The sequence below is a fragment of the Vigna umbellata genome, chromosome 1 (assembly GCF_029865625.1).
Source record: "Vigna umbellata cultivar VRB3 chromosome 1, Vumbellata_1.0, whole genome shotgun sequence".
Lineage (NCBI taxonomy): Eukaryota > Viridiplantae > Streptophyta > Magnoliopsida > Fabales > Fabaceae > Vigna > Vigna umbellata.
The window spans coordinates 98,688,363-98,703,316 of NC_142165.1; the positions used below are offsets into that span (position 1 = coordinate 98,688,363).

Here is a 14,954-nt window from a genome sequence, read left to right on the forward strand (position 1 = left end):
ACATACCTTCAAAACCCCTCACTTGAGCGAGGATAACTCAATCCCAACATCCGCAAATCCATCTTTCCTTATCTTTCCAAATCAAGAACAAACTTATCAGTCGTCATTCCATCCGTTTCAATACAAAAAGGAACACAACATTAATGTTATTATATTCTATATTAAAAAGAATTTACTTGATATTAGTCGTCTATAAGAAAAAAAATTAACTTCACACTTACTAGAAAATCATTTAACTATGCTAAAATTTACTAATCTCTTGATATTTTTGGTAAAATGAAAATATATTTGTAATAATTTAACATAATACCAGACATTAATTAAAATTAAAATATTTTTAAAGGAAATAAAAGAAGATAAAAGCGTTTGTAATAAAATATTATTATTTTTCTTATAAATAAAACGAAATACTAACGTTTTGATAGATGTAAAAGAAAATAACAAGATAGATTTGATGCACAACATGATCGTTACCTTATATAAAACATCCGTCTTTTGGATAAACATATAAAAAATAAATGAAAAAAATCCCTTATATATATATATATTAAATCAATCATGTGGAATATTTTATATCATTCAAAAATTATTTTTAATAATTTTTAACAATAAAATATTTATTAATTTTATTTTTCTATATTTAACTTTAAGTATTTCCTCATATGGATTTTGCACCTGTTTTTTACTTCATATATACACTTTCCATATAAAGTCATGGCAAAAGTGGCACCTTTTAAAATATTTATTACAGAAATAATAATTTAACATACAAGATAATATATAATTAAATAACAATATAAAAAATTTACAATAATAGTAGTGTATATTTTATTTCATTGTTAAAAGGGTAATAACAATTTTTATTCTTTATTCAATGAAAATTTGAATTGTTGGTATATTACATTATTTCCATAAACGATAAAAAATATGTTTTTCCGAATTGGAAGTTGATATTATCCAATTTATAAGTTAATGTTTTTCGTATCATATTTAACAGCGTAGTTTATTTTTCAAGCGTTTTTAGTTTTGTCCAATTTATCTCTGAGCGTGTCGGAGGCAGGAACTCAACTCAACTGCTGTAAACAGCGATTATGTTAGAAAAGAAAAAGTATTAAATATAAAATAAATAGCACAAAGAAGAGAAAATATTATTATTTTATTATTATCATTATTTATAAGTGTGAAAGATGTATCTAAAACACGTCTTTCTTACTTTCTGGGTTCCTTTGCTTTCATCTTCTTAAAAACAAAACAAAGTAATGATTTTGTTTGTAAACCTCGATCCGAGGAGACAAACAGCCGCCACTCTCTAGCATCCATCCTCTGTTTATGCGGCATTTTGCAAACAACACCTTTCGCTGATTCGTTTCAGGTGAATTCCCCAAATCTCGTGCCAACATGGGGCAAGACAATCACCACAAGCGCAGCACCAGCGCCGGTTTACCCACCTCCAACGCCCGAGGCCGCGCCACCGGGATCCCCCGCGGCCGCCAGATCCAGAAGACCTTCAACAACATCAAGATCACTATGCTATGCGGCTTTGTCACCATCCTCGTCCTCCGCGGCACCATCGGCGTCAATCTCGGCTCCTCCGATTCCGACGCCGTCAACCAGAACCTTATCGAGGAGACCAACCGCATCCTCGCCGAGATCCGATCCGACGCCGACCCCTCCGATCCCGACGACCAGCAACCCTTCAACCCCAACGCTACCTTCACCCTCGGCCCCAAAATCAATAATTGGGACCAAGAGCGCCAAAATTGGCTCACTCAAAACCCTGAATACCCTAATTTCATCAGAGGTAAACCTCGCATCTTGCTCCTCACTGGTTCCCCTCCCAAACCCTGTGATAACCCTATTGGAGATCATTACCTCTTGAAGTCCATTAAGAACAAGATTGATTACTGTAGATTACACGGGATTGAAATTGTGTACAATTTGGCTCATTTGGATGTGGAACTTGCTGGCTACTGGGCAAAGTTGCCTATGATTCGGAGGTTGATGTTGTCACATCCCGAGGTTGAGTGGATTTGGTGGATGGATAGTGATGCTTTTTTTACTGATATGGTGTTTGAGCTTCCCATGTCTAAGTACGATGCTTATAATTTGGTTCTTCATGGATACCCTGATTTGTTGTTTGACCAGAAGTCTTGGATTGCGGTGAATACTGGGAGTTTTCTGTTTAGGAACTGCCAGTGGTCTTTGGATTTGCTTGATGAATGGGCTCCCATGGGTCCCAAGGGGCCGGTTCGCGAGGAGGCCGGCAAGATCTTGACGGCCAATCTCAAGGGGAGGCCGGCATTTGAGGCCGACGATCAGTCTGCATTGATATACTTGCTGCTGTCCCAGAAGGAGAAGTGGATGGATAAGGTGTTTCTTGAGAATTCGTTCTATTTGCACGGTTACTGGGCAGGGTTGGTTGATCGGTATGAGGAGATGATTGAGAAGTATCACCCCGGTTTGGGTGATGAGAGATGGCCGTTTGTGACACATTTTGTCGGCTGTAAGCCCTGTGGGAGCTATGGAGATTATCCTGTGGAGAGGTGCCTCAGTAGCATGGAGAGGGCTTACAATTTTGCTGATAATCAGGTGCTTAAGCTCTATGGTTTCAGGCATCGTGGTCTGTTGAGCACCAAGATCAAGAGGATCAGAAATGAGACTGTTACTCCTTTGGAGTTTGTAGACCAGTTTGATATTCGAAGGCATTCTACGGAAAGCAAGGGATTGAAGAGCTAGTAAGAAATGCTGTTCAATGGTGGTATTATAGACAGAAATTATTTAGAAGTGAAATTTCATTTGGGGACAGTTCACATGTAACTTCTGCTTTTTCTGTTGTCTTGGTACTTCTTTTGAGAATGTTAGGATAGAATTCTTTCGTAATTTATCTTCTTTCTTATCAGTTTGAGCAATCAGCAAACAAATTTTATTTACTCATCTGCTGTATACTGAGCTACCTTTGTATTTGGGCTTATGTGACATTAAATCAATTCACGAACTTAATATACTTCCATGTCCTCTTGATATCGTTGTGATTTGTATAACATGAGGTAACCACCACTTTCTGTTTCTGATATATTTGATCTGCAGATCTCAAATGTGTGTTTCCAAATTCGAAGAGAAAGCAAAGGAAATAAGGGTATGATATTCAACAATGGAAGTTTGTGATAATTTGTCTGAATTATGATTCGAAGTAAATTTTTATGATATATTTGGGCAATGTTTTGGATTCGTAACCTTAATGGTAACAGAGAATCCAGAATGTGAGGAGTGACATGTAACAACAGGATAAATATCATATCCCCGACGCACCAACATCTTTTAACTGCAAAAATGTTTTGTCTTGGAGCCAAAAAGGTATCATTCATAGTGACCAATAGAGCGGCTTGATAGGTGATTATCGTATCTCACGAGGCGCTGCTTTCTTGCACGTTAATTTTATCGTATTTCTTTGTCAGATGCTACAGCTTTCGTTCCGATTATACATTCTGCGCACTCTGCTGCTGTAGGTACAGAGATAAAACATTGTATTTTCTTGACGAGTTGTTTTCACCTTCCGATAATTTTTTTCTCTTCCCATTTGCGAGTAACACAGACCTGAAGAAAACAAATACTTTGGACAGGTTATCATTTATGGCTGATGAGCAAAGAATAGGAACATACTATTACTTATAATATGATACAGAAGTTCTAGTATTAGGCTATTGCCTCATTCTTTGGTACTATTTTTTTTTTTACAACCTCATTGTCATTTGTGAAAATTATATGCTTACTCCAATAATATAGAGGGTTAATGAGATTTACATAAATTTTCACTTAACAATACAGCATCAAAAAGAGTATGAAAGTACTCTTGCTGGTTTGACGGTGATGGTAACTCAACAATCTGAATTTAGTTGGATTTTTTTAAGAGATTCCTAACACCACATGACTTATCTCTGTATCCCTATCGTTTTCTCTTGCAAGTTATAATTGCAAATTGAGTCAATTCATTATTGGTGTCGCCTTCATTGTCCTAACAAATAATTGCACAGTTGTGGTTTGATTAAAATTCAACTCCTTCTTTGGTAGAGTAGAGATTGCAATGAGACCCGTAGGTTTTTTTATTATATTTGTCCCATTTTTTAAATAAAAAGTTATACTTATTATTATTTTTAATCAAATAATGTATTTATTCTGACGTGTATCTGTCTTAATTTTTATTAAATAATTTTAAAATAAATGAAAACTGAAACAAATAAAATAGAATATTAAGAACATTTTAATTTTAAAAAAGATATAAACTTTTTTGTCTTAAATAATAAATAAAAATTTAAAAGTTATAATTAGGTACATTTTAAAACAAAGTATCAAATTAACTAAAAATATTTTAATAATTAAAAATGATGACAACTATAAAAATTCAAGTATTATTCATACACATGTTCCATCCGAATATTTTAGTCAACATTGGGTATTTCCATTAATACTCGATACCAATGAATTTGGATTTACTTATCAGGAGAGGAAAGAAGGTTGTTTGATGTTGGGGTGAAGGGATGAGAAAGATGTTACATGCAAATCTACTATTTCACATCTTCATATATCACTATATATTTTCAATCAAATTACTTATCTTTCTAACCATTTCCTATTTATCTCAGTTATTTCTACTCCAACAAACAACTACACATTTAATTTTATTTCTTACTCTTTTTTTCAACTTATTTCTTCATTATTTTCTCCGAATGAAACACACCCAAGTGACCTCAGCTTTTTCCTTATGTTCTGTATATTTCATCATTGTTAACTAGGAGGATGCGCTGCAAAATTTTCTACATGTGATTAACAGTTCAATTTTTTTATTGCATGGCTTTTATTTTGAATAAAAGTATAGGAAGTCAAATGAAAAACCGTAATTCAGCCTGAAAATATATTAAACTATGTAGAATGACAAGTTCTATGGCTTGCATCTCAAATAAATTAAATAAAAAAATGGGATTTTCCAAAAAGCTCACCAAATATGGTGTCATTTAGTTGACATCAAGGACCTGAACAAATTAAACATGCGCTGAACATCTATAGCACAAAGAACTTGGTTGAGTAACCATTAGTACAGTTAAGAGAATTCAGCCATTTCCATGCTGATCTAGTCATTGACGAATCATGAGAAGTGGAGAACTTCCTTCTTCAAAGTTGGGACTTCAATTCATCAGCCATTTGCTTTGCAGATGTTCAGTCACTCAGCTGTAGCAGGAACATGTGCGAAGAATCATGATTAGTTCATCTGTCAATTACAACCTAACTCTCACATGCAGAATACAAGCAAATTGAAGACATGCACACGTAAGCAGTGATATTTCAAAATAGAAAGATTAAAGCGGCATCACTGTAGGGTGACGCTCTTGTTCACTGTTCCTTCTGAATGTGAGCTACCAACCCTATTCACAACCTGTAGGCAATCACTACTCCACTTTAGCAGCCACAGCTTTATGACGATCGATTAGTATTTCGTTCATTTGTGCAATCTGGTTCAATAGTTGGGCAATTTTCTGTAAACAGAGGTAACCAGCAGTTACAAACGAAGCCAAAACAAAGGAGGACTAGCTAACCGAGTATTAAAAAGTGTACATATTCAAGAGCATGAATCAAAAGAAATGAGAGAAAGAAAACATAAATACATTTGCATAGACCTTGTTTAACCCCCTCTCCTCGTTTGGGCAAACAAGGTCAGGTCATTCTTTATTGTAAATTTTCTCCATTCCATTTGCTATATGACTCCTGAACCTTTCTTACCTTGCCACTGTAAAAAATTGTTCTGACCTTAAATTTCTTAACAATGTTAGGTTCACTTCAATCCAAATATTGTTAGTTTTAACTCCCATGGATTTTCATTGTTTTATTCATTAGAAGGAAGATAAAGGTGTTCACAAATTTATATTTTAACCTTGATTCTTAACCAATTTGAGGCTTTTTAGTGGAATGAAACAAAGCAATCACATGATTAATGCAATATAAATCCCATGCCACACAACAATAGGCGATTGTTGTCTCCTTCCGTTTTTTATAGGCTTAACTATACTATGGTTAACTAATACACCCAAAAGAGCTAACATGAGCTAAAACCCATAAAATGGGGAAATTTTATGAAAGAAAAAAATAAAATTAACGAACCTGTTCCTTTTGCTTGACGATGGAGATGAGACGAGCTTCATTGGGTGTGAGGGTTCTCTTCTTCTTCGTGGCGATGATGATCCAGCAGAACATTAACAGCGCCGCAGCGGGAACCCCAATTGACCAAATTACCCCTTTGTTCCTGAAAGAGGAAAGCTTGGAACGAATGATCTGGAGGGCGATACTGGTCCAGCCGCGAATCCGAGAATGGAAGGGTGAGGAAGAAGGAGGTGATTGGGGGGTGTGGTTGTCTGAATGTGGTGAGAGAATTTGGAGGTTTTCGTGGTGAATTGGGGGAAATACCAAATCGTCCTTGTTATCGTGGATTGACCAATCATTTTGATTTGGAAGTGGTGGAAGTTGAGGATCCACATTCCCCATCATGCTTCTTCATTCAACGAAGCAATCACAATTTCTTACTTTCTCATTTTCTTTAATTCATTTCATCAGTTCTCGCTGCACTCCATTGTAAGGTTCTTTGCAAAATTTTAAATGTCTAACATGTATAAATTATTTCTCACTCGATTGAAGATGCACAATTTATGCTAATTAAATTATAGATAAACGTAAGTTACCCTAAATATTATATTATTCCATATATAATTCAGATTCAGATAATTATAAGTACTTTTACGGATTATCGATGATTTCAACATTATACTTTTTTTCTTAAAAAAAATATTTTACTTTTCAAACAAAACAGACAATGATTCTTTAATTTCCACGTAAATTTTATTGGATTAAATAGTTGTATGGATTCCTAAAAATTGAAATTAATACATTTTTTAAATTTGATTCAATTAATTTTTTTATATTTAGAAATATATAGATTTTGTAAGGACTTGGATTTCAGTCAGCAAAAGGGATGACAAGTGGCAAAAGATGAGAGGTTGAGTACTTTAAAATAAAATTACATTAGTTTTGAAACATTGATTTTTAACTCATTCCTCTTGTCTGAGAAATCATTCCTCTTCCTGCAAGCTCTCTCCTCCTCCTATATCTTCTCCCTTTCCATTCTTTACACTGAACCATTAAATTCTCGATTAGGTGCCGCCCCAACGATCACAAAGTAGCGGGTCTTGCTCTTAGTCGATCCTTTTCTCTAATCAGAACCGGTAAGAAAACCCCCTTTCTCATGTGCCCTAGGGTTGTAAGCATGTGATTGAACTTGTTGCATGCAACCCATTTCGTTTTCTTCCATAATCTAGCTTCTATTTGGTGCTAAGATTCGTTTTCTATCATCAATTGATGATTTATAGGTGATTCTAACATTTTGAAAGTGCAAGCAAGTGGTCTAGGGTTCCTACTTGAGCTTGGTTGTCTACACTAGAGGTAAGGGGAGCTAGTTCTTCTTTTTCGATTTAGTGTATGACGTGAATGCATGATGATTTCAAATTGGTATGTTGTTGGAAGCATAATTTTGAATTTTGCTAACTTGAAATGCATGTATGGAAGTGTGAGTGTTACGTGAATTTGGTGATTGATGTTTATAAACTGTTTGGGATGACTTAGAGTGATGAATTATGTATGTTGGAACTGTTTTGGTGTGTAAAATTTGTGTGGTGTTGATAGGAAGGAAATCAAGTGTCTTAAGGTCACTTTTTGGTCATTTTGGAGGAAGTGAGGTAGTGATTTTGAGTAAATGAGGTTTGTCATGTTTTTGGACTGTGGGGACAGTTTCACCCACTGTATTGTGACTTGTTTGAGTCACTAATTTGGTCAAGATAGGTGCAAAGTGGTAAGAATCAAATTTGGGTCCCTAAGTTGTTGAAGTTAGTGTTTGGGGCTGAAAGTGAACTTTAATCACTTAAAAATGGTAGTAGAAATGTTTAAAATAATTTGGATAAGTTTAATTAAGTCTAAAACGAGAATTAAGAGTCTAAGAAGTTGAGAAAAGTGGTTAGAAATGGCCAAGGGAGATTCTGATACAGTCTGCAGAATTCTGAGAATTCTGCAGAATTAAATTCTGCAGAATTAAATTCTGCAGAATGTGCAAACTGAGCGTTCGTCCCTGTCGGAGTTGAACGCTCGGTCATGCCATGTGCTGAGTAGCGTTCGGTCAGTTGAAGGTTTAATTAGCGTTCGGTCAGGGCTGAATTAGTAGCGAGCGTCCATAAGTAGTAGCGAGCGTTCATATTGGAGGCGTTCGACCTAGTGTTTGATGTCCGTCCAAGGGTGTATGACGTTCGTCCAAACAGTGTCCGTCCAAGGGTGTATGACGTTCGTCCAAACAGTGTCCGTCCAAGGGTGTATGACGTTCGTCCAAACAGTGTCCGTCCAAGGGTGTATGACGTTCGTCCAAACAGTGTCCGTCCAAGGGTGTATGACGTTCGTCCCAACAGTGTCCGCCCAAGGGCTTTTGACGTTCGTCCAAATAGGGTTCGTCCAAGTGCTTTTGGAGTTCGTCCAAACAGGGTTCGTCCATTTAAGTGGTGGTGTTTTCTGTTTTATTTCCTCTCATTCCAGTAAGCTATGTTATTTAAATATTTCAGTTACAATTTATGAATGCATTTTCATGTGATCCAAATTGGTTGAAAGTGTGTGGTTATAAGTGGTTTATGATGTACATTGTCGATCCAAAAGGAATATCATGACATTTAAAATGGTCGGATTTAATCGGAAATTAGATCTCTCGGTGGGATCAGTTAGTGTATTGAATGAATGTAAGAGGCTTCCATATGGGGGTTATCCCTAACACTCCAACGGTCTTTCATTCTCACTTAGAGAGGAGTGACGCGTGTGGTGGGAGTAGTGGGAGGTCCTAGGGTAGACGCTATCACTGGAGGTCTATTCCGCGGTAACGGATTAGCCTTGTGTATGGTCGGGTGGAACCCCTCGGCAATGGCTTTGCAAAGCAGTAGAGGCCATCACAAGTGCACAACCCGCCCCAGCTCTACATACATTCTATGTCCGGACGTGTCTAGAGTCTTAACATGATAGGATGCTTGTCTTGATGAGTTTTATGAAATAAATGCTAATGTTTATGATGACTTATGTGTATGGATATTCTGGTAAATGCTAGATTGGTTGAAAATGAATTGTATGATTGTTTGAGACCTAGCTCACCCTTGCATTTGTATGTGTTGCATGTGTTTGCTTTCCCTCTTGCGTTGATCATCCAATCCTTTGGATGTGAGCAGTAGGTGATGATGTACCTTTGGAGCAAGCTTTGGAAGTTGAGGAAGACCCAGCACCTAGTGCTTAGGATTTCTACTAGCTCTTATGTTATATAGTCTTCATTTTGAAAGACTTCTAGACTTCATTTTATCATGATCCGTCATTTCGGGAAACTTTTTAGGTCTCTTTAAAATTTCATTAGTCTTGTATTTTGGAGAATTATGAACTTGTACTTAAGTTTTAAAACTTCTCAGCCAGACTTGGATAGCTGTACTCCTTAATTCTATCTATTGTGTACCCTTAACTGCTTTCTATTATTATAATCGATGCATTCTACATATATACATTGCTATATATTTTGGGATGTCACAGATTTAATCTTTTAAATAGTTTTTACTAAATTTAATTAATATTTTAAACACAATTTATAATAATATTTGAATTATTTATTCAATTTAATACATATAATATTTAAATGAAAATATGTCGTAATTAAAATATTATAATAAAACGTTAAATAAATTTAATAACATTTATTTAAGATGATTAAATATACTTATTTCTAAAAATAGAAAAGTGAGTTAGTTAAAATTTTAAAAATGAATTAATTTTAATAAATTAAGAAAAAAAACATGTTTAACTCATCTTATTTTTCTTCTTCGTATGTTTAATGCCACAAAATTTATTTATAATAAATTGGTGGTATTTGATTATTCAATCATAATAATACAAATTTATTTAAATTGGTGCATTCAAATTTTAAATAATATTTGGTTACATTCAAGTTTGTATCAAATTAAAATTATTTCCTTTTTGAAACCTGTGTTGTTTATTACAACCCAAATGTAATGAAAACAAACAAAACTGAGTCATATTATATAATCTGATCGAATTATGTAAATTATTTCCTTTTTGAAACCTAATTATGTGAATTTATATATTTTTTAATCGAATTTCATAATGAGATGGAGTCCTCAACTAGATTTCAGAATATGGTGTATGACCCGGATTTCATATACCTCATATAATAATAATTTATTTATTCAATATATATTTTATAGGGGTAAAGTAGGAGCTATAGAAAACTTTTGGGTGCAGAAAGCAAAACAAAACAATCGGTACACGAAGAAACGCCAGAGAACGGACTATTATCCAATAATGGGTGTTTCACCCTACAGCTTCAAGGATTTCACCTGCATTTTCAAATTCCAATTTGTCCTCTAATTAATGATGTTTCATGAATATTATAATGATAACGGTATTATTAATTATTTATAATCTTATTATCATATATTAAAAAAAATAACATTTGTATTGTGCTTTTAATTTTAATTTATGCTAAAAATTTAAAAAATTTAATGACAAATGAAATTAATAAAACGTGTGCTTATTCAAAAATGAAAAACATATAAAAGTTATTATTATGAGAAACAAGAATAAGTATCCGATCTCGAAATCCGATTTTTCTTAAATCAGATTTCGAGATTCAATGTTTTTCTGATACAGTTTTTTTTAATTATATTATTTATAAATATTTATTAGATTATTTTAAAACGTTTTATTATATTATTTCTAAATGTTTAATTAGGTATTTTGTATGCATTAATTTAATTTATAAAAAATAAATTTATTTAAAATTGATAAATTTATTTAAAAATGATATGAAAAATTTAAAATATCTTTTAGGTAGTGTTAAGTATTATTAATTTATTAAAATAATTTAAAATAAATATTAATATTTACAAACAAAATTATTTAATTCATAATTAATTCAAATATTTATATATTTATAAAATCTAAATATTTCATTAAAAAATAATTATATATCTTAAAATTATAAAACAAGATATTTTAATGGAGATTGAGAATTCTAGGTAAAGATTCTTCTACTTTTATTAAAATTTAATCACTGTCTTAATGGAAGATATTACACATATTTTAAAAAATTTTTAGAAAATTTTGGAGGTACGGTGAAACGCTGTGGAGTAATTACCTAAATGGATCATCAAAGACCAATGTTCCAAAAGAGGTTTGAAAGACTACTTCACTCTTCACCTTCAAACATTTTAATATGCACCTCTAATTTTCAAAAATAGTATTAGGGTTAATTTTTTTCATCGAATTTCGAAATCGGATGAAGAATTTTTTTTTCATCAAATTTCGAAATCCGAAAATTTTTTCTTTTTAAATTTTATAGGATCTCAAAATCTGATAAGAAAATGAAAAATCTTATATTGAATTTCGAAATCTTATAGTACAAAATGTGGGATGTATGATTTTTTGAATTGCAGAGAATAATTTTTAAATTTTAAAAAATTATAGGTGGAGGAAGAAATGATAAAAAATGCAGGGTAAACAAGTCTTTAGAAAATTTAGAACCCTTCAACATTGAAGCATTCTTAACACGTGAGAAGGTAAATAAGCTTGTGACCAGGATGACAAAACAAACTAGGCCATAGATCAAATTTTTATTATTGAATATAAAATATAATTTGTATATTAAAAATACTTATTTATCATAAATTCGAATCATAATATTATATATTTAAAAATATGATTTTACTATAAATTTTAATCACATAAAATAAATATCCATGTTGTGGAATGTATAATCTAAATGATACTATTTCTTAAGAGCAATGATCATTTATGTCTGGATGCATAGCATCATGCGAAAACATAATTTTTTGTTTGTAAACAGATTCTAGTTTGGATGTTACTCGGTTTGTACTTGCTGATTGATGAAATCTGAAAGTATTTTAGGAGAAACGACCATGGTTAGGTCCAACGTTCTACCGATTCTAACAACCTTTCTAACATGCAACAATACTTTCTTCTTCTCCCTCTCTCTCTCGCTACAAACAAAACACCTCTCTTCTGTTCCTCCAACTGCTGCATGCACCCTCTCCATACATAAAACCATCTTTATTTCTTCCTCTTTTTCATGCTTTATCTTCACCCTTCCACCACCCTCATTGTCCAACCTCAGCAATGGACGTAGAGAACAAAGGAACCAGACTCAAACCTACGTTTCTATTATTCCTTGTCATTCTTCACCTTTTCTTTTCCACCCTAGCCAAATCTTCTTTCACACCTCATGTTAACTATCTCCTTGATTGTGGCTCCTCCCACCCCACTCAGCTCACAGATGGAAGAACCTTCAAATCTGATCGTGAAACCACTTCTCTCCTAGCCACAGCCGAAGATGTGCAAATATCACTTTACTCAAATCTCTCCCCTTCTGTTCCTTCTTCATTGCTTCCTTTGTATCAAACTGCAAGGGTTTTTCAAGAGGAATCCACCTACTCCTTTTACATATCCAAAACTGGTAGACTTTGGGTTCGCCTTTACTTCTTCCCTCTCTCTAACCCTTCCTATAACCTAACAACTGCTGTCTTCTCTGTCCAAACTAATCACCATGTGCTCCTGCACGAGTTCTCCGCCAGGAACAATGACTCACCTGTTTTCAAGGAATACCTTGTTAACGTTTCTGATAGTAGATTTTCCCTCAAATTCAAGCCCAAGAAAGGCTCCTTTGCGTTCATCAATGCAATTGAGGTTGTCTCAGTCCCCGACGCTCTTATTTCGGATTCAGCAACTGCACTTTCCCCACTTGGTGAATTCAAAGGCTTGTTCAATTCTGCTCTTGAAGTATCCTACAGAATAAACGTTGGTGGTCCCACCATAACTCCTGACGACGACACTTTGGCAAGAACATGGGAAACTGATGGTTCATACAACATCTTCCCACAGGGTTCTGAGACTATTTCTGTCTCCAAAAAAGGCATAAAGTATCCTGATACTAGGGTTACACCTACGATTGCTCCCAACTTGGTTTATGCAAGTGCTGTACACGTGAAGAACGCTACATTCATGCTACCGAATTTCAATCTCAGTTGGATGGTGAACGTGGATAGGAGCTACTCTTATTTGATAAGAATGCATTTCTGTGACATTTTGAGCAGGAGTCTTAATCAGTTATACTTTAATGTGTACATCAACGGGATTGAGGGTGTATCAGCTTTGAATCTATCATCGCAAACCAAAGCTCTAGCCACTGCTTTTTACCAGGACTTTGTGTTAAATGCACGGGATATCACAAACGGTTCCATTTTGGTTCAGGTGGGACCGACCAATCTCCCACGTGGCCCGACCGATGCAATTCTGAATGGATTTGAGGTGATGAAGATTAGCAACATCGCAGACAGCTTGGACGGTTTATACTCTGTTGATGGGAAATACAAAGGGCCATGTTCAACAACCATGGAAATGAAAATTTTGGCTTATGTTGGAATTGCATTGGCTGTGACAACAATTCTGTTGCTAGTAATAACTTGCATAAGGTGGAAAAAGAGGCCTCAAGGTAGGGAAAATCATAACAGGTTCTCATCAAGCCCCCTTCCTGTCCATTCCCCTATATCGTGTTCAAGCAAAAGCAGTTGTCGAGGGTCAACAGCATCCAGTTCCCGCAAGAGCAATAAACACGATCATCGTGTCACCCCACAAGGGCCCAAAAGGTTCTTCCCCTTTAGTGAAATGCGACAAGCCACCAATAATTTCGAAGAGAAAAGAGTAATTGGTGTTGGAGGCTTCGGGAAAGTGTATCTTGGAACGTTGAAAGATGGGACAAAGGTTGCCATAAAACGAGGAAGTGGTAATTCAGAGCAAGGCATCAATGAATTCAGAACAGAACTGGAAATGCTGTCAAAGCTACGCCATCGCCACCTTGTCTCATTGATAGGTTTCTGTGATGAAAACTCAGAGATGGTTCTTGTGTATGAGTACATGGCTAATGGCCCTTTTCGTTCTCACATCTACGGGTTCGACCTGCCTTGTTTGTCATGGCAAAAGAGGCTTGAAATATGCATTGGTGCAGCTCGTGGGTTGTACTATCTCCACACTGGCGCAGCTCAAAGCATCACACACCGTGATGTGAAGACAACAAACATACTCCTAGATGAGAATTACGTGGCCAAGGTTTCTGACTTTGGTTTGTCAAAGGTTGTCCCAGATGAAGCTCAAGTTAGCACAGCAGTGAAGGGTAGTTTTGGGTACCTTGACCCTGAGTACTATAGGAGTCAACAACTAACTCAGAAATCTGATATATACTCTTTTGGGGTAGTCCTATTTGAGGTATTATGTGCTAGGCCAGTTATTTGCCCAACACGTCCAACAGAAGAGATTAACTTGGCTGAATGGGCAAAGAAACAGAATAGAAGAGGATTGGTGAATGAAATAATTGATCCACGTATTGGTGTTACTATGAATCCTCAATCACTCAGTGTTTTTGTGGAAATTGCTGAGAGATGTTTAGCAGACTGTGGTGTTGATAGGCCTAGCATGGGGGATGTGTTGTGGCATTTGGAATACGCGTTGCGCCTACAAGAAGCTGCCTCACGGATTGATGAAGCTGAAGATAAAAGGGCAATATAGGCACAAACGAGGATCTGTATTTTCTGAGATAGAGTTAAATACATAGGAATTAGAAAGAGGTTCAAAGTCAAAGTGACTGCTATTGGATTTGGAGTCAGGAACTTTAGTTTTAGTGTAAGAGCCTACTCTTTTATTTTCTCCCTACTTTCTTAATTGATCGTGGTGCAAAAAAAATCAACAATATGAAAAAATTTGTATCTCCATTGTGATTTTTGCTAGGCGCATAATATAGCAAAACGTTAACAAAAGTATAT

The 14,954-nt window shown here is 34.9% G+C and overlaps 3 protein-coding genes across 5 annotated transcripts; 2 read left to right on the forward strand and 1 right to left on the reverse strand.

The window, feature by feature from the left end:
* Positions 1–1,192: 1,192 nt before the first annotated feature.
* On the forward strand, positions 1,193–3,004 carry LOC124819652 (putative xyloglucan 6-xylosyltransferase 5). Its single transcript, XM_047291209.2, has one exon. The coding sequence runs from the start codon at positions 1,399–1,401 to the stop codon at positions 2,734–2,736; it is 1,338 nt and encodes a 445-aa protein (XP_047147165.1). The 5' UTR covers positions 1,193–1,398; the 3' UTR covers positions 2,737–3,004.
* Positions 3,005–4,882: 1,878 nt separating this feature from the next.
* Positions 4,883–6,653, reverse strand: LOC124819645 (uncharacterized). Of its 3 annotated transcripts, none has more exons than XM_047291199.2 (3): positions 6,151–6,653; positions 5,429–5,528; positions 4,883–5,223 (listed from the first exon to the last, which is right to left on the reverse strand). In XM_047291199.2, exons 1-2 carry the CDS (start codon positions 6,532–6,534, stop codon positions 5,442–5,444), a joined length of 471 nt encoding a protein of 156 aa, XP_047147155.2. In that variant the 5' UTR covers positions 6,535–6,653; the 3' UTR covers positions 4,883–5,223; positions 5,429–5,441. The 3 variants fall into 3 exon arrangements, with proteins under 3 accessions (XP_047147155.2, XP_047147154.2, XP_047147153.2); XM_047291198.2 differs by having other exon boundaries at positions 5,417–5,528; XM_047291197.2 differs by having other exon boundaries at positions 4,883–5,528; positions 6,151–6,652.
* Positions 6,654–12,021: 5,368 nt separating this feature from the next.
* On the forward strand, positions 12,022–14,700 carry LOC124819646 (Protein kinase superfamily protein). Its single transcript, XM_088109244.1, has one exon. The coding sequence runs from the start codon at positions 12,259–12,261 to the stop codon at positions 14,698–14,700; it is 2,442 nt and encodes an 813-aa protein (XP_087965370.1). The 5' UTR covers positions 12,022–12,258.
* The last annotated feature ends 254 nt before the right edge of the window (positions 14,701–14,954 follow it).

Bases quoted from the DNA above. Each gene is read 5' to 3' on its own strand.
- LOC124819652 (XM_047291209.2), top strand. From the start codon at position 1,399: ATGGGGCAAGACAATCACCACAAGCGCAGCACCAGCGCCGGTTTACCC.
- LOC124819645 (XM_047291199.2), bottom strand. From the start codon at position 6,534: ATGATGGGGAATGTGGATCCTCAACTTCCACCACTTCCAAATCAAAAT. The intron at 5,529-6,150 runs GTTCGTTAATTT...CTCTGTTTACAG, and splicing joins TCGTCAAGCAAAAGGAACAG to AAAATTGCCCAACTATTGAA.
- LOC124819646 (XM_088109244.1), top strand. From the start codon at position 12,259: ATGGACGTAGAGAACAAAGGAACCAGACTCAAACCTACGTTTCTATTA.